Source organism: Rutilus rutilus, assembly GCF_951802725.1.
Source record: "Rutilus rutilus genome assembly, chromosome: 24".
Lineage (NCBI taxonomy): Eukaryota > Metazoa > Chordata > Actinopteri > Cypriniformes > Leuciscidae > Rutilus > Rutilus rutilus.
In genome coordinates, this window is record NC_140228.1 from 23,985,000 (window position 1) to 24,005,164 (window position 20,165).

General features: G+C 37.0%; 1 protein-coding gene across 1 annotated transcript in view; it reads left to right on the forward strand.

The window, feature by feature from the left end:
- The window catches only part of myo3a (myosin IIIA), a 94,046-nt gene that overhangs the window by 65,119 nt on the left and 8,762 nt on the right, over positions 1-20,165 (forward strand). Inside the window, exons 20-33 of the mRNA XM_084398875.1 lie at positions 379-526; positions 7,980-8,133; positions 9,298-9,386; positions 9,725-9,854; positions 12,603-12,688; positions 13,019-13,060; positions 14,447-14,518; positions 14,682-14,762; positions 14,846-15,051; positions 15,683-15,794; positions 15,873-16,035; positions 16,120-16,206; positions 17,691-17,814; positions 19,004-20,141. Of these exons, the coding sequence (XP_084255001.1) occupies positions 379-526; positions 7,980-8,133; positions 9,298-9,386; positions 9,725-9,854; positions 12,603-12,688; positions 13,019-13,060; positions 14,447-14,518; positions 14,682-14,762; positions 14,846-15,051; positions 15,683-15,794; positions 15,873-16,035; positions 16,120-16,206; positions 17,691-17,814; positions 19,004-20,141 (2,632 nt within the window). The remainder of the gene's footprint in view (positions 1-378; positions 527-7,979; positions 8,134-9,297; positions 9,387-9,724; positions 9,855-12,602; positions 12,689-13,018; positions 13,061-14,446; positions 14,519-14,681; positions 14,763-14,845; positions 15,052-15,682; positions 15,795-15,872; positions 16,036-16,119; positions 16,207-17,690; positions 17,815-19,003; positions 20,142-20,165) is intronic.

The following is a 20,165-nucleotide window of genomic DNA, read 5'->3' on the forward strand; positions in this document are numbered from 1 at the left end:
GAAATGGCAGAGGCTATTTGCAGTTAGTGCAAATAGCAGTAGATGCAATTTACTTTGTTAAAATATCAGTATTTTCTTACCATCTATCGATATTTAGACTAAGTGAAAATAGCAGTATTTTCTTTGCACTAAATGCAATCAGGTTGTGTCCACACCACTGCTCCTGTTATCAGATTATCAGGTTTCTTTCATAATTTAGTCTGGCTCAACCAGACATTGGTTGGTGGAGTTTAGTGTAAATAGCCTCTGCCAACAAGGCAAGCTATTTGCACTTGGTACAAATAGACAGTCTGGAAAGAGATAATGATAACTCTTTATATAGCATTTTTAAAATTCAATGTCAAAATGTTCTGATTCTATCCTTGAATTTCTCTTCAGCGAGGAAGACAAGGGTCTGAACATCGGCATCCTGGACATCTTCGGCTTTGAAAACTTTAAGAGGAACTCTTTTGAGCAGCTCTGCATCAACATCGCCAATGAGCAAATCCAGTTCTACTTCAACCAGCACATCTTCGCCTGGGAGCAGGTACATCCCGACTCTGATAAAGTCATCTCATCCCATCCTGAATAGTTTGAGAGCTTTTCTATGCCTTTTGGGAGCATTTTTATCTCAGCATAACATTATTTCCATCTAAATGGTGGTAACACCTCATCATTTATGCTTTCACAGTGCTGTGAGAGAGGGAGGGAAGGGGAGCAGAATATTCAGTTTTCTTTTTACGCAGACAAGCGTGGCAATTCCCCAGACTGACTGGACTGACTGTAGCCTTGGGGAGAAAGTGATTTGGTGCCTCTAAACGTTTGAGACTAACCCACATTAGTGGCTTCATAAATCATCCGAAACAAGGGTTACGTCAGGAGCCGCTGACTTTGCTGGTGTTTCTATAAGCAGCTGCTTTAATGTAAATGTGTGAGAGTGAAGTCCACATATGTGTGGTTAATGCATAATTCATTGGTATTAATATAGTGTGAGTAAATCTCACAAAAAAAAAACATAGGAAATGCCCAGGTCATATACAGTAAAAACATTTATTTATTTGTTTGTTTGTTTGAATCAGAATAAAACATTCCACTACAAAAATAAAAAATACTTTTAAATACTTTTTGAAGAATTTGTTATTAAATTATTATTACATTTTTCTCAGTGATGATTCTTATAGATTCTTATAGATTATTATTACTGTAATACAGTATTATTTTATGTGTTAAGTAAAACATGTAATACAATTATTATTATTTTAAAGCATTATAAATTAAAAGGCAGTAAAACATACCACTAAAAATATAAATACTTTTAAATAGTTAAAACATTTAAAAAATGGGAATGGTTATTTAAATTATACTAATGAGATTTTAGGGGGAATAGTGCTTTTAGATCATTTTTAGATCATATTTAATGTACACAGTAAAAACTTAAATTCGTTTTAATCAGATTTAATTAAAAACAGTAAAACAAGCTACTTGTTACAGGTGATCTGAATTTGAGTCTGTTATAGTTTGACTTCGATTTGGTTTTTGCTCTGGTTTCCTATGTTTGCTTGTGTTACTATGGTGATTTATTGTTTGATTCATTCCCTGCACCTGTGTCTCGTTTCCTTGTTTAGTTTGCTTGTGTGTTTGTCTCTTTAGATGTCAGATCATCATTACAATTATGGTTGTTCTGCTTACCGTGTTTTTGTTATAAGTTTGAGTTTGTTTTCGTTAAAAGGTACTGCTTGTTAATAGATCCAGGTTTTTTTTTTTTTTTTTTTTTTTTTATCCCAGCGTGGCACTACTAGTGTCTATAAATACTTTAGATTTTAAATAATAATACATATTAATGAAAATGAGATTTTAATAACACTGATAATTTGGGGAGTGTAAGAGTTTCCATTTCAATGTTTCCATTAGAATTAAAACAATAATACAAAAATGCCAAATTGTCCAAAATCGGTCCAAAAAAAAACATTTAATTTGTTTTTCATTAAATTTGGATTGATATGTGACCCCAAAAAAGGCTTCACCTGTAAAATCTATTAATATCCTATTTGTTGATGTGTGTTCTCCACTTATTTTTACTCAAAGCGCTCAGGAGTATATAGCCTCAAGTAAACACTTGAGAGCATGTTTTTTGTCATTCTTGTGGTGCCAGTGTTGCTTTGAATTGCTGTTGTTTTTGCATCCCTGAGGCTTGTATGTCAACAGCAGTCTTACTGTCCCAAAAAATGAGGTTGTTCCCCATTCGCTGGATGACTTTACCCACGGCTAGAAGCTCTAATCTACACCAGAGATTAGATTTCTTGGACTAGCTTCTGTATGTGTGTTGATGCATTTCGCCAGTGAACAATCTTGGTCCATGTGTGTATTGTAATTTATCAACATGGCAGTCTAGAGACAAGACAGACAGGTCATTTGCTCTTCGGGTTGAGTGTTTTGCTCACAGGAAGTCATCGTATAGCAGTATGAATTGCCTTTAGGAGGTTACGGAGCTCCAGGCGTTGTCAGTAGAGGTCGACCGATTCATCGGCCGATTTTTTGCATTTTTAACATAATCGGCATCGGCCAATATCCAAGTGTATCAAGCCGATTATTAGGCAGGCGCATCTGTGGGCAGCCTAGTGTTGTTGTTGTGGAACACGCGTTCGACGCATGCTGCGCCTAGAGTCATTCTCCAGCAGAGTGAGCAGACCTCATCCTCATCCAGTGCTTAAGGAAGGAGCTAAGTTCCTTGGAGAAAACTCCTTTATATTTAATTAAAAACTTTTGATATGTTACTGCCAACTTAGAGAAAAAACATGAATAGGCGACATGACGTTCGGCTACTTTGAAATTGATAGCGTAGTTGAGGTTGCATTAGCACAGCAGAAGGGTTGCGATCATGTCACAATAAGTAAGCAAGAATTTACAGACAGTGAATCTGAGACTTTTATTTGTTCTGTTTGTGTGTCTTATATTTGAGAGGGTTGTCACTCAATGCAGAGAAATAAGTAATAAAAAAAAGAGACCAACTATATGCTAGTGAAGGACTTGCTTTGCTAGGGTTGGGTAGCTACAGACAGACCCAGTGCTAATACGGCACTGGTGCCTTAACGACCGTTATTTACCGGACCGAATATCAACGCGCATTTCTGTGCTTCATATCAGTGCTACTGTTGTGCCTGTGCTTCTCTTGGATGCTCTGAAAACGGACGTTAGAATAACAGAAACATCGCTTCGCTGCACTTGACACTAGTCAGCAGTTAACTTTAACATTCCGTTAGCTAGTAGCTGGATTAAACACGGTTAAAATGCTGGCCAAACAGTAGTGTAATGTGTGACTGTATTTCACTGTAGACTAGGGGTGGAACGGTACATGTTTTCGTATTGAACCGAAACGGAACAGGCGTCACGGTTCGGTGTATAAATTTCCACGGAGAATACACGCTATAAAAATAAATAAAACTCGCGTGCAAAGTAATGTGGAACTACTGTTAGATTCGCGGGTTCTTTAGGGATACCTAATCTGTAACTCCGCTTTAGCTCCGGCTGCGATGTAAAGATTGCAATGCGTTGTGTGTGTGTGTGTGTGTGTGTGTGTGTGAGAGAGAGAGAGGCGCGATCGAGATCGAAAAGTCGCGTGTGTTTAAAGTCGCAAAGTGTTTACTTATATTTGTGTGCAAACGCGCGCGCGTGCGTGTGTGTGTGTGTGTGTGTGTGTGTGTGAGGCGCGGGCGCGATCGAACAGTGGAAACATAAAAACATACTCCGTCATTTTGTTTATCAGGACATCATTCAAATTGCAAAGTGTTTAAGTTACTGTTAATTCAAATGTTAAGGAAAACAAATATATTAATCTGAAATGTAGCAAATTAATTTTCAATCCATTCAGGTACAATTACCAAACATATCTCAAGTTCTTTTTGTCTTTTGTACAAGTGCAGATTGGTAAAGTGTTCAATAAATGTTTTTGTTGAGAAATCTTGTCTATCTTAAGTAATTATTTGTGTTACATTTTATCTTTCAAATAGAGGTTAAAAACAAGCACATAATCGGCCAAATATCGGCCAAAATAAATCGGCAGCATTTATCGGCCATCGGCCGACCCGGATTTCAAAAGATCGGCATCGGCATCGGCCTGAAAAAAACCATATCGGTCGACCTCTAGTTGTCAGTACTCGATCCGTACCGGAAACATGTTCTGTACTGCGCATGTGCAAGACCGCAAGTTTTGCTGTCACTTCCTGTCATCGCCAACTTTTTTACTACTATGACGTCACTGTCACTACTCGATCCGTCCTGTACTGTACTTTATGTGCGAAAAAAACGTCTCGGTTACGTAGACAGCATAGATATTTACATGGATTCTTTTGCATTTTATGTACAAGTTCAAGTTCTCTTAAAAGGAGAAATTCCTGGCAATCACGCTGAGCGTCGGGAAGTGAAACGGGCGTCTACAAAGTTTATCATCAAAGGTAATGGCCCAGTTTCACAGACAAGGCTTAGACTATGCCAGGATTAGGCCTTAGTTCAATTATGCCATATAAGCCCTTGTGGGAAAAAAATTACTTTATTGTATTTGAAATATATTCCCTTTTTTCAATAGTACACTGCAGATATACTAACAAAACTTTTACTATCTTTAAATATATTAAAAGTATATTAGATAAAAATATATATAAATACACTTATGGTATATTGCTTGTATGTTTCGAAGACATTCATAATGAATATGTAATGTACTTGTAACACAAATTACAAATTAGGTACACTTTAATATCACTAATCAAGCATGTAATTAGTCCTTACACAGGCATATACTTAAAGTATAATAAATATACTTGAAGTTGGTCCAATTTAGTACACTAAAGTTCACTAAATACACTTAAAGTTAGGCTTTACTACAATTTAATTAACAACTAAAATATACTTAGTTCAAAATTAGTTGTCTCAAAATAGCACACTTCAAGTTAACTAATCATTAACACACTTGAAGTATACTAAATTAGTCTGGCTGCAAGTATACTTAGCATATTTATTTTTTTCACCAGGGAGTTGCTCTTATAAACGTGCCTTAGAAAAATAAACATTACTGGTGTGTATCTTGACAAAAAAAAAAAAAAAAAAAGAAATGGCACTGACAAATTTTAAGATATGTCAGTCACAGTGTTGCTTTCAGTTAAAACAGCTCAAATATGCATTTTACTCTCTGGGCCTAGCCTTGTCTGTGAAAGCGGCGGTATAAGAACCGGGAGATTTTATAATAATAAAAATAAAAAAGAGAACTGACTGACTGGTACAACCTCACGTGCTAAATTCACAAATTTGTTTAAATTAACCGTACTTGTTCAGCTCCCATATCTGGGTATTAATATACTTTAATGTAGTTTAATCTGTCAGATATCAGATAGTAATATGATCTTTTTCTATTTACTTTGAACTTCAACTCTTTCAGACGTTTTCTTTTTTCCTTTTAAAACAGACGACAGACTCTTCTACATCGGCCATCTTCTACATTTCATACAGTAGGCAGTAAATGCGGCTAGTTGTCCTGTCAGAGGAAAAGAAGAGAACTGATCATTTAATGTTCAGCGTACAGAACTGATCATTTAATTACATATTATGTATTTTGTGTTTTCTTTGGAATGCCAGATGGATGGAGGGAGGGATAGATAGATGGAGGGATAGATGGATGGAGGGATGGACGGATGGAGGGAGGGATAGATGGAGGGATGGATGGATGGATGAATTAATTAATTTATGAATAAATAAATAATGTTATCCTGTGTGTTTTCTTAAGTGCAGACATTTGTTAAAGTATGCTGAAATAAGTAGAACAAACCTTTACAAAATGAAATATTAAATGTAAACAAACACACTTAATGCACATCTGTATTTCCCATATGGGATCTAGCAAATGTAAACTATTTAGTGTAATTTTATTTAATTTTTCCATTTATTTAATTTAATCAATTTAATATATGCCACATATTAACCTTGATATACAGTGCAATGCATAAGTGAATACACCCATGCTAAAGTTGACTAAAAAGAGGAATAAAAAATCATATTTTGGAAATTGAACTTAATGCCTTAATTAAAAAAATTAGGAAAAATCCAACCTTTAAGGACACCAATTTTCTTTGTGAATGAATAATGTATCGTAAATAAATAAATGTTCTTCCTTAAAATACATGGTGCATAAGTGAGTACACCCCTATGTTAAATTCCCATAGAGGCAGGCAGATTTTTATTTTTAAGTTTTTTTTTTTTTTTTTTTTTAGGATACTATGCATCCTGATAAAGTTCCCTTGGCCTTTGGAATTAGAATAGCCCCACATCATCACATAGCCTTCACCATACCTAGAGATTGGCATGGGGTACTTTCCATAAGATCATCTCTCAATGCAAATCAAACTAGCTGTTAGGCTAACTGAAATAAAACCATGCCAATCTCTAGGTATGGTGAAGGCTATGTGATGATGTGGGGCTATTTTAATTCCAAAGGCCAAGGGAACTTTATCAGGATGCATAGTATCATAAAAAAAATAAAAAAAAATACTTAAAAATAAAAATCTGCCTGCCTCTATGGGAATTTAACATAGGGGTGTACTCACTTATGCACCATGTATTTTAAGGAAGAACATTTATTTATTTACGATACATTATTCATTCACAAAGAAAATTGGTGTCCTTAAAGGTTGGATTTTTCCTAATTTTTTTAATTAAGGCATTAAGTTCAATTTCCAAAATATGATTTTTTATTCCTCTTTTTAGTCAACTTTAGCATGGGTGTATTCACTTATGCATTGCACTGTATACATATTTTTTAAACTGTATTTCTGTCAAGATAATCACTAGTAAAGAACTATTTATGATACGGATCGTGTAGGGTCGAACAACAACTGCCGTAAATGGTTTCGACATACTTCAGACAGGAAGGAGACGTGTTCGCACATGCGCAGTACAGATCGTGTTTCCGGTACGGATCGAGTAGTGACAGGCGTTAGCCAGCAGAGTTCAACAGTGTTGTTGAGAGTTTACAAATATTTGAGGATAGATGAACAGAAATTCTTTCCCCAAGGAGAAATTCAGGGCCAAACCAACAGCATGCATCGAGCGTAAAGGTCACAGAAAACATCACATTCAGAGACATAGGGTAATCAAACAAGACATTTCAAAATATAAATGCATTGTCTTATAATAAAGAGTTTTCTTTTGACATTTCGTGTAGAATTAGTCACACAAGACCAGAATTTTGACTATCAGCATGAATTATTGTCCACTCGCACCTTATTCTGGCCAAAAACCCACACTTAGACAGAAAGATACCATATAAGTGACATGCAAAGTGACCCATCATACTTAAATTTGTTTTTAATGCTGTTTTGGGGGTGAGGAATTAAAGAAAACAGAAAACACAGCTTTGGTCTGGACCGGATGAAGAAATATATAAAATTGTGTGGAGACTTTGAGGTTACATTTTTTTTTTTTTTTTTCTATCCAAAAGAAATAAAAACTGATAGTTTTACAGCTACACTACCATTCAGAAGTTTGGGTTGGTAAGGTTTTTTTTATGTTTTTGAAAGAAGAACAAAAATTGTTTTGATCAAAAATGAACACAAACCTGTAATATTGTAAAAATATTATTACAGTTTAAAATAACTGTTTTCTGTTTCATTATATAAATGCAATTTTTTTCTGTGATGGTGAAACTGAATTTTCAGCATCATTACTCCAGTCTTCAGTGTCACATGATCCTTCAGAAATCATTCTAATATGCTGATTTGCTGCTCAAGAAACGTATTATTATTATCAATGTTGAAAACAGTTCTGCTGCTTCATATTTTTATGGAAACCGTGATAAATAACCGTTTTTTCAGGATTCTTTGATGGATAGAAAGTTCAACAAAACAGCTTCTAGTATCGCCTTCTAAATTTCTCAAACGACACTGTGCAGATGGTTCAGAGATCTGATTCCAGTAACCTCACAAAGTTCATCAAAACTTGTGGTTTCTCTGCAGGACGAGTATCTGAACGAAGACGTGGATGCTCGAGTGATCGAATATGAAGACAACCGGCCGCTGCTGGACCTGTTCCTTCAGAAGCCCATGGGAATGTTATCTCTGCTGGACGAGGAGAGTCGCTTTCCTCAGGCAACCGACCAGACCCTCGTCGGCAAGTTCCCCTCCCTAAAACATCATAGAGCTCATGGGCCCTATTTCAACACTCTAAACACATGGTCTAAAGCGCACGGCACAAGTGCACTTGTCTTAGAACATGTCCGAATCCACTTTTGCTAGTTTAATGACGGGAAAAATGGTCGGCGTGCTCGGCGCATGGTCTAAAATGGTTGTCCCTATTCTCTTAATGAGTAATGGGTGTGTTTTGGGCGTAACATGCAATAAACCAATCAGAGTCTCATCTCCCATTCTGGCGCCTGGAGTGTATGATAGGGCCCTTAATCTTTAGCTGTGTTCACCTGGTGGGTTATGACCAGAGAGACACTTACACTCTTGCTCACTCTTTCTCTCTCTCTCTCTCACACACACACTCAGACGTATGGTCAGACCCACAAGAACAAGGGAGAGACAGTCATCAAACATTTACTTGTATGCTAAGTTCTCATCTTCTTTCTCCTGAGGACTCTCTCAATGGAGTCTTTAACTGACAGATTAATAATTCAGTATCCCAAGACTAGACGCCTAACTGGTTTTCCATGAGCTAGCTTTCCTTTATACTGAATGAAACTGATGGATGAATTCATTCACGCGTATGTCATGAGATCATGAATGGATCAATGAATTAATGAATGAGTGTATGGTTCAGGTCGGTGAATGAGCAAATGTATGAACAAGCGAGTGAGTGAATGAATGAACTGACGTGAATGAGTGGATCAATAAACAGTTAAATGAATAAATGGTCCCACTTTATATTAAGTGGCTTTAACTACTATGTACTAACATTGAAATGAATAATTTGATACAATGGACTTATTGTGTACGTACATGTTTTTACATTGTACTTATATCTGTATATTTACAGCTGTAATTAATTTATGTAATTACATTTGTAATTTCACTGTTGACCCTTCCTTTACACCTTAACCCACCCTTAAACCTACCCATATCACCACACCTGTCCCTAACCTTACCCGTATCACACCTCAATGTCTTTTACAATACAACATGAATACAATTGTAGTACATAGAACTTAAAGCCACTTAATATAAAGTGGGACCGAATAAATAAACTATAAACTGACTATTGAACAAATGAATTAGTGAATGGATTGATGAGTGAATGAATTAATTGTAATGAACACATATTTTGTTTAATCAGAGAAATTTGAGGACAACTTAAAATCTAAAAACTTCTGGAGACCAAAGAGAGTTGATCTGGGCTTTGGAATCCATCACTACGCTGGCAAGGTAGAAATATTTGATATTTTATCAATATTTATTTAAGCTTGTTTTAGACATACTAAAAACAGAAACAGATATTGAGGATAATTGAAGGTATAGTTGACCCAAAAATGAAAATTCTGTCATCATTTACTCATGCTTTCTTTCTTCTGTGTAACATAAAAGAAGAAACATTTTAAAGAATTTTGGAAACAAAACCTTTGACGTCTTTTGTACGTTTCTTAAAATATCTTCTTTTATGTATGTGTGGGTGTGTGAATGATGAGAGGATTCTCATTTTCATCTCTTTAAGTGAAGATAATAGCCTGTTGGATGTAAATACATCTTGTTTCTCATGTGATTAGGTGATCTATAATGCCAGCGGCTTCCTGGCTAAGAACAGAGATGCTCTTCCTGCTGATATTGTTCTTCTGCTGAGGTCGTCAGAAAATGAACTGATCCGTAAACTGGTTACTCACCCGCTCACTAAAACAGGTTTGCTTTGACTTTTTACTCTGTAGAAACATTTAAAGTCTTTGGTTCATCATGCTTCAGTTTCTGTCCTTTTGTATACAGATATTATACTTTTATGTTGCTTGGGAGCCTACAAATCCTCACACATTCATCCAGATATACACTTATAAAGCTTTAGGTGTGTGTGTGTGTGTGTGTGTGTGTGTGTGTGTGTGTGTGTGTGTGTGTGTGTGTGTGTGTGTGTGTGTGTGTGTGTGTGTGTGTGTGTGTGTGTGTGTGTGTGTGTGTGTGTGTGTGTGTTGTGTGTGTGTGTGTGTGTGTGTGTGTGTGTTGTGTGTGTGTTGTGTGTTGTGTGTTGTGTGTGTGTGTGTGTGTGTGTGTGTGTGTGTGTGTGTGTGTGTGTGTGTGTGTGTGTGTGTGTGTGTGTGTACCAATATACAAATTGTCCTTGTGGGGACATTTTTTTTGTCCCCATGAGGAAACAGCTTATAAATCATATTAAGTGATGTTTTTTGAAAATGTAAAAATGCAGAAAGTTTTCTGTGGTGGGTAGGTTTAGAGGTGGGGTTTGTGTAAGGGGAGAGAATATACAGTTTGTACAGTATAAAATCATTGTCTGTGGAAAGTCCCCATAAAACATGAAAACAGTGTGTGTGTGTGTGTGTGTGTTTGTGTGTGTATTTTTAATTCGCCCTGTCTCTGTGAGATAGATTTTCTAAACAGTGACCTCTATTAATGTGTCAGTCAGTCCTATCATTGCGTAATTGCCTGGTTCAAGGACTCGGTTTTCCATTGTGCTGCCAGAGAACAAAGGAAATGGGGACATTTTGTTGCTTTGAGTACATCCACCAGTTTCCATGACTTTTGAGTCCTGCAGTGTGATTGCTTTTTATTGGCAAAGCAAGAAACAAGGGCTGAGGCTCTATTCACATGAAATCCTAGATTAGGGTTGGATGATACATCTATATTGATATTTATCAAAAAAAAAAAAAAATCCGGTATAATGATAATAAACTCTTCAAGCATTGTTGCTCACATGTTCCATGTGTCTCTGTGTGAATGATGACATGATGACCATAAATGTGTTTATGGTGTTTTTGGCATCTACTGTTATATGAGACACTCCACATGAACGCCATCTTCAACTTCATCTTCACGTCTTTAGTATTTCACAGCAAATTTGATTAAAGCTATCAGCAATACATAATAAAATACAAATACTGAAACTCAAAGGTTTTCACTACAACCAACCAAAATAAAACTTTATCTCGAAGATATTGATATTGATTGAATCATTCAAACAAAAATATATATTACTATTATCTATTTTAAAATGTATCTCTCAAAAGTAGTAGTATTTATTATATTATATTAATTATAATATATATTAAACAGATTATTATTATTATTATTATTTTAAGGAATATCATATACAATCAATACATTTTAGCGCATTATTTATTTATACAGTTTACAGTTTTTGTGTAGCACCTTATTTGACAAAAATGCAATGTTTTGTTGCCATTTTTTTGTTTGTTATATTTTCATTTGATAACATTTTAAAAGATTAGATAGTTTAAATAATTTCATTAGACTCCAGTTTTGATTATAAATTTATATTAAATCATAAAACACAGAATCCAGGAGAAATAGAATTTCCAATAAACTATCAAGAACCATTTGCGTGGAGGAAATGCCACAAAATCTTAAGTTCATCCACAAATAAAAGTAGTGAAATTTTACAGCTTGGACAACACTTTTTTTTATGGTAGGAAAGAATTTAAGTTAGTGCTTTAATAAAAAAAAACAAAAAAAAACAAGGTGTACATATTTACAATGTAAACCCTCCAGTCAACATGCCCCAAAGTCTTTCATAATAAGCACATTTGTCCTTTAGACTGACGGACGAGTGACATGGTCGCTAACAACATGACAGATTCTGTTAATAGATCTTTGCCCGGGTTCACAGACAAGGCTTAAACCTAGTCCCAGATTACTAACCAAAGTCTTCAGCTATGTCAGTGCCATTGTTTTGTCTCAAGATTTTTCTAATGTACGTTTATAAAAGCTACTTAAATGTCCTAATTTTAACTAAGGCCTAATCCTGGCTTAATCTAAGCAGTCTGTGAAATCAGGCCCTTAAATTGTATTTAAACCAAAATATTCTTCTAACTGGTGCTCCTTTACGTGATCCACTAGAGAAAACAATACTAGCCTGATTTAGCATAGCTTGCATGAGTAGCCAAATGGTCAGTATAGTCACGTTCTATTAGATATACTGCGTTATAGGTCACACCACAATCACACAGACTGGAAATGACAGTGCAAACACCATCCTGTCTGAAACATTAAGCAGGGATGTTGATCCATTGGTCTGAATGAATGTAGGCCAATATAGCTATCTCTCTCTAGAAAAGAAAATGTGCTCACTCCCATGTGGCCTAACGTGATGAATGAAGGTCGTCTGACTGACACAGTCGATTACATCCAATGAGATTCACTGGGGATTGTTTCCAGGAAGTCTGCTGGGATTTTTAAAACTAGACTTCATTCATAAGTCTTTTGTTAGCTACTTGACCATCGTGAAGCTTATTTATCTGTCACAGCACTGACCTCTAAAGACCGTATATCTCCGGGCCCTTGAAATGGTTGACCTTGAAATAAATGGTAGATTATCTTTGAACAACATGTGACTTATCTAATAAAGAATCAACAGCAGATTTCTAATGTGTGCGGTTATCACAGTCAGTGACCTTTCTCTTTGTGCAGGTAACCTGGCTCACACTAAAGGCAAGGCGGCGGGCTCTGCTCGTATGGGAACGCAACAATCACAGCGCACCATTAACTTTGCCAAGGTACCTTGTTTTGCCCTCTTTTCCTCTCTGTTCTGTTATTGCCACTGTGACTTTAAGACTTCCATATGTAAATGACTTCTGTTTTGATTGGCTAGTTTTATGGAAGTGAAATGAGCAACAGTAAGTTGCTGAAACCTGAATAGGTATTGATATGTAAATTTGGACATTCATATGTAATATGATCATGGTTGTGCTGTTTTTATCTGAAAGGAGCTCCGGTGCTTTCACTTTACTAATTTTCTTTCCCACTCTATTTTGTCTCTCCATCTCTTCTACTTTTCCATCAATGAAATTTCCACTCCTCCTTTCTATAATGTCCTCTGTCTAAAGTTGGAGGGTCTTATGTTGTTCAGTACTGTATCAGTCGGTGAGGTAATGATCCTGTAGTGTTTGTGCTGTACAGTAGAGAAGTGTTCTTAAAGGATATGCTCCTTTTGCAAAGCCGACGCTGTGCTCACTGTTTTGGGGTGTCTGTTTGTGTACATGTGGGTCTTTCTCAGGAAATGGTGCTTTTTTATTGTTTCATTTGAAAAAGCATTTATCTTTCAAAAAATGTTTTATTCTAGCTCAGTAACATTTAAAATGTTCAATGGTTGAATAAAATGCATTGCTAAAATATACTAAATTGATAGCCTTAACTAGCAAATATCATAAATTTGCACCACATCACATGATTTACAGTGATTATTATCATTATTTGTTCCAAAAAAAAAAAAAAAGTAAAGTTTTAGAATAAAGATATTGAAATGCTGAACTTGATGGGGCCAATGTAAGTGTGAACAATGAAATACTGATAAGAATTTAAAGAGAAACTCATCATGGGGTCCAATAAAACATGATTTTTAAAAAGAAATGAAAAGGAGAAATGGCAAAATACCCATGGTGGTGAATAGAGTCATGCACATTAACTTTTTTGAGAATCGAACATTTAACAAGTAAAATTCAGTTTAATTTGAAAAGTTCTTTTGTATTATATACTAACAGTCAGCTCCATCAAATAATGCACCAAAAGTCTCAATTGCGACAGTATTTATGGAGACACCATTTCTTGAAAATGACCCATGTCTGTGAGAATGAAAGAGTATTTTCTCATGTCACATTTCCCTACCAGCTCCCTAATAGCTAATGCATTTGTAGATTAGTTCATATAATTCTCATTAGAATTGAGTGTCCCTGTGGAATAAGGAGAATTGTGAATTGTTTCTTGTGCAGTTGTGTGTTTGTTAAAAACATCTACTTGTGTTCCAAGTTGTATTTTTTAGCATTAAGTTGTTCATTATTCCTAAGAGAATTATTAAGAGAACATTTGAGCTACTTAGAGCTCTCATTCAGGTTGTACTCTGAAATGAATGAGGGTTTTAAACATATTGAAATGATGTCTTTGATGAAGACCTGCATACATTACCATTCATTTGCATATTTCAGCATGCTGTCTTTAGAAAATTTCACATGAAAGATTCCATCCATTTTAGCCCACGTAAAATAAAAGCACCTGTGTTAGTGTGTGATTTTGCTTTGTGTTCAATAGCGAAAACACCTTGATAATATAGCCTGGTGAAAATTTTGGAAATTTGGTTGTATTGATGATTGGCATCTTAAGTTCCACCTAAATGAATGCTTGTTAGATTGCTTTGCAAATGAATCATGTAGTCAATGTATATTATTATTCTTTTTACTATTTTTAACAAACAGTTTAAAATATTTTCCTGGATTCAAATCAGACTGTCTTATCACAATCTTTATGCATTTCTTTTTCAGTCTTCCTCTCGGAAATTAACTCCCAACCATGACAAATCAATCCTTGCCTTGCCCGTTGCCACTGTGCAAATGGTGATTTGTTGTATGACTTGTCTCCAAGAGGCAACATACATAAATTTATTATAAACACAGATTTATGTTTATAAAAAGACCCCTTTTTATGTTTATAAAGAGACCCATTATCCCTTTTGTAGATTTTCATGATCAGCATGCTGAATATTTTGTGTTTGTACAGGCGGAGAGCACAGGGGAAAGCACACATCACCCCAGAGAGACCACCAACATGAAGACTCAAACTGTTGCCTCTTACTTCAGAGTAAGACTTTTGAAGACCTAATAATGATAACAACCTATAAAATGGTCCCACTCATGTCCACAATCTTTCACTATACTTTGCAGTATTCTCTAATGGACCTGTTATCAAAGATGGTTGCAGGCCAGCCTCACTTTGTACGTTGCATAAAACCCAATAATGATCGTCAAGCCAACAAGTATGACAGGGAGAAGGTTCTGATCCAACTACGCTACACTGGAATTCTAGAGACGGCCAAGATCCGCAGACAGGGTTACTCTCACCGCATTCTCTTCAACAACTTCATTGAGAGGTCAGACAGATGATACGATCATATCAATTTTGCATAAACCCCTTTTCCACTTAAATGGTGTCTGTGTTGGTGCTGGAGCCAATACCCTGCCAAAGGACCTCATAACCAGGCTGTGTTCTTATAAGTAAAGGTTCTTTAATTGGCATTGATGGTTCCATGAAGAACCTTTAACATCCATGGAACCTTTCCATTGCATAAAAGTTTTTTTAGATTATTAAAATGTTCTTTTTCACTCTAAGAAAAAAATGGTTCTTTTAAGAACTGTTTACTGTTCCACAAAATGGTTCCTCTATGGCATCACTGCGAAAACCTCCTTTTGGAATCTTTATTTTTAAGAGTGTGAACAACCTGCCCACAAACAATCATGGACCGCCATCATGAACTTTGATCTTAGTTTTTTTGAAAACCTATTTTAACATCCAAAGTAAGAATCCATTATGCCATCACAAACTGGCTTTGATTCAGCAATCAAATGTTGATAAAATGTATGGCAAATAAACTTCAAAGACAAGGAAACCACCAGTTCCTGTACCAGCACTAGCACGTTGCCGGTGAAAAAGAGATTTCCTCCTGGCTGTAGAATTTCTCAGTTGTTATGTCCAACATTTTACTAACCATTGGGATTTTTCAGGTACTCTATATTAGCATTTAGAGCCAATGAAGAGCCAGCAATGAATCCAGAGACATGTGCGGTTATTTTGGAGAAGGCCAAACTAGAGAACTGGGTTCTGGGCAAAACAAAGGTTTGTTTAAGAAAAGTATTAATAACTTGTGATGTTGATGTTCAACAAAGCTCACAAGTATGATAATTATTTGTTCAGGTCTTTCTTAAGTACTATCACGCGGAGCAGCTGAATCTGATGGTGAGGCAAACCACGGACCGGATTGTTCTAGTCCAGGCATGTGTGCGGGGCTGGCTGGCATTCAGACGATATCGTTTGATGCTGGAAAAGAGAGAACAAAGTGCCGTGGTGTTACAATCAGGTGAGCTCATGTTGTTGACTGGATGTTAAAATGCAAAAAGTCCAATAATCTGTGGAACCAGCTCTAAAATCTTCTTTTTTCTAGCATACAGAGGACACAAAGTTCGGAAAACAGTGGCTGATGAGAAAAGAAAAGCAAAGTCTGAAGTTGTTTTAACCCTATTTCAAGCTTGTAAGACAAAAGAAATCATACAAGTATTGAAGAGACTATTAAAGTGCCCCTATTATGCTATTTTAAAGTCTCCTAGAACAGGTTTACATGCATCAAAGGTCAAAAAACTGTTTCATTTTCTCATAATAAACATTGCACATCACCACATTTTTCAATGATTCTCAAACGACTCCAATTGTTGAATCAATCTCTCTAAATCCCTCCTTTCCGCGAGCTGCTCTGATTGGCCAGACAGCTCAGTCTGTTGTGATCGGTCTACCGCGTACAGCGCGTCGAAAACATAAACACCCATTGATTGGACATTGTGTTCAGGCACTCAACATATATGTCTGTGATTGACCATGGTCTGTGAAACACCCATTACCATAAGTGAACTTCAGCTCCATCCGGAGGCTTCCTACAGCTCAGCAATTGTACACCGTAAACTAAAGATAGTAATGAACGCTGACTTCGATTTTACCATATCAATCTGAGTACTAAGATGAAACATTGGAAGAACTATTTATTCAACCCGAAGCTCCATCGCAAGGACGACTCGAGCAAATGTATGTCCATTAACAAACCGATGAGTATATTTCTAATTTATTGCGGTGGACATGAGGGAACTGTATCAAAACGCAAAATTCTAGCGTTAATGACTGATGTCACATAAACGTTGGTAAAACAAATTTTGCTCCATCCTTTATCTTTACTCAAAGTAGTAAGAATGACAGATGATCTGCATAGACACAGTTTTAGGTAATCGTGGCCCACAGATGATTAGCAGAAGTATTTCAGTAAGACAGTAATAATGTGAGTGAGCCAGTTAGCAGGAGACCTACACAATATAAAACACAAAACTAAGTATTTTGAACACCGGTATAAAATATATACATCAATAATTAGTCATACTTACAGGTTGTGATTCTGAGGAGCAAGTTTGTCCAAATAAACTGGGTACTGATCCATCTTTCTAGAACAAGTGAATCCCTCATTGAACTCCCAAGATTATAGAAGCAGTCGTCAGTAAAATGAAGGGAACACAGCAAAAGTTTGGGATTATACTTCTGTGGTATCGTGGTAAAGATTCATTTTAACCACAGATTCTTCACAGCCTCATCCTTTGGAAGTGAAAATAAACCAAATTTACTTTCACAGTAGAGAGCACAGCGTCTTGACGACATGATATCCACACGAACGAGCTACAGCAAGATGTCCTGTCCACGCAGAACGTAGGTGGGCATTATGCAAATGTAATACGTTGTGACGTGTGAACTTCGCGAAAATAGATTCAAACTCCAAAGAACTATTTTGGGCGGTTCAGAGTCGACTCTTACTTTTGAGATAAGTTAACTTTAATTATGATGCACTTTCAGCTTTACAACTTTGCAGACTGTTTACATTCACATACAGCTACATTACAGACTGTATGAATCCATAATAGGGGCACTTTAAATGGGTTTAGAAGTCATACATAATGACTAAATCACACCTTCTTTGTGCAGTGTGCAGAGGATATCTGGCAAGGCAGAAATACAAGGAGTTGCTAGAGGAGAAGAACAAAGCTGCTGCGAAGATCCAGGCCCATTACAGGGGACACAAAGAGAGGAAGAGCTTTAAGAAGAAAAAGTAAGACCTATTCTTATTCCATCTGATTTTATTCTCTTGGAGATTTGCTATAATAATCTGCTAACAAACAAAATCCATAATATTCAGTCCATCGGTCCATCAAAGGTCATTTTAAGTTCTCTATTATCCAGCTCTTTTTCTTACTGCTTCATTGTGCTTCCAAGCTATGTATTTATATTCTTGCTTTAACTGAGGACTCAAGTTATCTAACAAAAGGTATATGGTGGCCATTCAAATTAATTATTAAAATGGCCTTACTACATTAGCAAGATGAGGTTGATTACAGTAGCTATTCCAACTTGTGTTGGTATGAAATGAGAGAAGGGAAGTGATATGAGAGACACCAGTAACACCGGTATGTTGACATACAGTGGAGAGTCATTAACATCGCCAGTCTGGGCTGAGCCAGTTTGCATGTTCTCTCGTGTTGTTGTGGGTTTCCTCTGGCTGCTCCGGTTTCCCTCACAATCCATGAAGATGGATAAGTGAATCTGAGACACTAAATTGTCCATAGGTGTAAGTGTGAATGTGTATCCATCTGTGTGTTAGCCTTGCAGTGGACTGGCCATCCTTCTAGGATGTTTCGCTGCCTATGGCCCAGGATGCTGGGATATACTAAAATCTTAGACACTTAGGGCCAGATTTACGGACAGCTTGGCCAGCGCAAACCCTCTTTTGGCGTTAAAAAACTACTGTCAGGATTTATTATAGACACACAGTGAAAAATTTGCGCTGGAAAAGCGTGGATTTGATTATTTATGCGGCTGACCCTATTGCATATGCATTTGTAGGAGTTTCCCTTTCAGACGTAAAATTTATGGGAGGAGAGTATTTAAATGAATCATGCAAGGTGTTTTACTAAGGTTTGCACAAGTCAATTTACTGGTATTTGCGCCATTATTTAACAGCCAAGAAAAGCATGTCTTAAACCAGACACTAATTTGCTCTGCTCTTGGAAGATTGCATTGGTTATTATGGAAATGATCCGGCTGTGTCTGTGTTCTTTAATATAGATAGATCACGCGCAGAACTTTCCACTCCCATCTGTGCTTTTTTGGAATTGCGCTCTCACGCTGATTTGCCCTGATTAGTTAGTCTGGCCCTTAATGCTGCAATTGACCAGTTAGAGACTCATACAATCAAATATTTGACAATGCTGTGGTTGTATAAACTGATTTATTTTATACAGAGAAGCCATGCAAAAGGAAAAGACTGAGAAAACAGAGGAAGAGACGGATGTCCCATCAGAAGCAGATGGTCCAGATTCAGAGGAGCCGCCACAGGAAGGAGGTGAAATGGAAATGGATGATGCTGATGAAAAGGCTGCTGTGGTCCTCCAGAGCAACTACCGAGGTTACAAAGAAAGGAAGAATTACAAGGAGCGTCGGGAACGGAATAAGACCTTGACCGGGGATGAGCTGAATGTTTCCTCATCCAGCGCTGAAAAAGATACTTCTGGAGAAGATTTGGATGCTATACAAACGGAAGGGCCAGAGAATATAGAGGAAGAAAAGGAGACTGAGGAAGAGGCTGCTGATGGAGGAGATGAGGACACTGAACAGGAAGCCAAGGCAGCCACTGTTCTACAGAGCAACTTCAGAGGTCATAAAGAACGTAAAAAACTCCAGGAGGAGGGGAAGATGCCGGTTAGAGGAAAGAGGGAGACACAGAGTCCTTTAGTTGAGGAGGAGCTTCCTATTCCAGATCCACCACCTCCGGAAGAACTGATGGAATTCACAGAGGAAATGGAACAGGAAGATGAAACTCCAGCTGAACCCTCAGGAGACGATGAAGAGGCCAAAGCCGCTGTGGTCCTTCAGAGCAACTTCCGTGGCCACAAAGAGCGTAAAAGACTTCAGGATGAAGGCAAAATACCAAGGAAAAAAACGAAAGAGGATCTGGCTAATCCAGAAGCTTCAGAACCAGACATTCTGATTGAGGAATTTCCACCTCCTCCAGTAGAACTTGACCAAGATCAAGACCAAGACCTAGATTCCAGTCCATCAGGGGCAGATGAAGAACATGCCGCAACTGTTTTACAAAGCAATTTCAGAGGCCACAAGGAGAGAAAGAGATTGAGAGCTGAGAGAGGAGGAGCCACAGGAAGCGAGCAAGAAATGTCAGAAGACGTGGAGGAGCAGGAGAATGAGGAAGGTCTGGATATCACAGATGTCCAGCTAGAAAAGAAGGAGGATGAGGAAGGCCAATACGATGAGCAGCAGGCAGCCATTAAAATCCAGAGCAATTTTAGAGGTTACAAAGACAGAAAGAACCTGAAAGCTACATCTCAAAAACAGGACGAGGAAGTGGAGTCGCTCTTCAAAGAGGTGTTGATATATATATATTTTTTT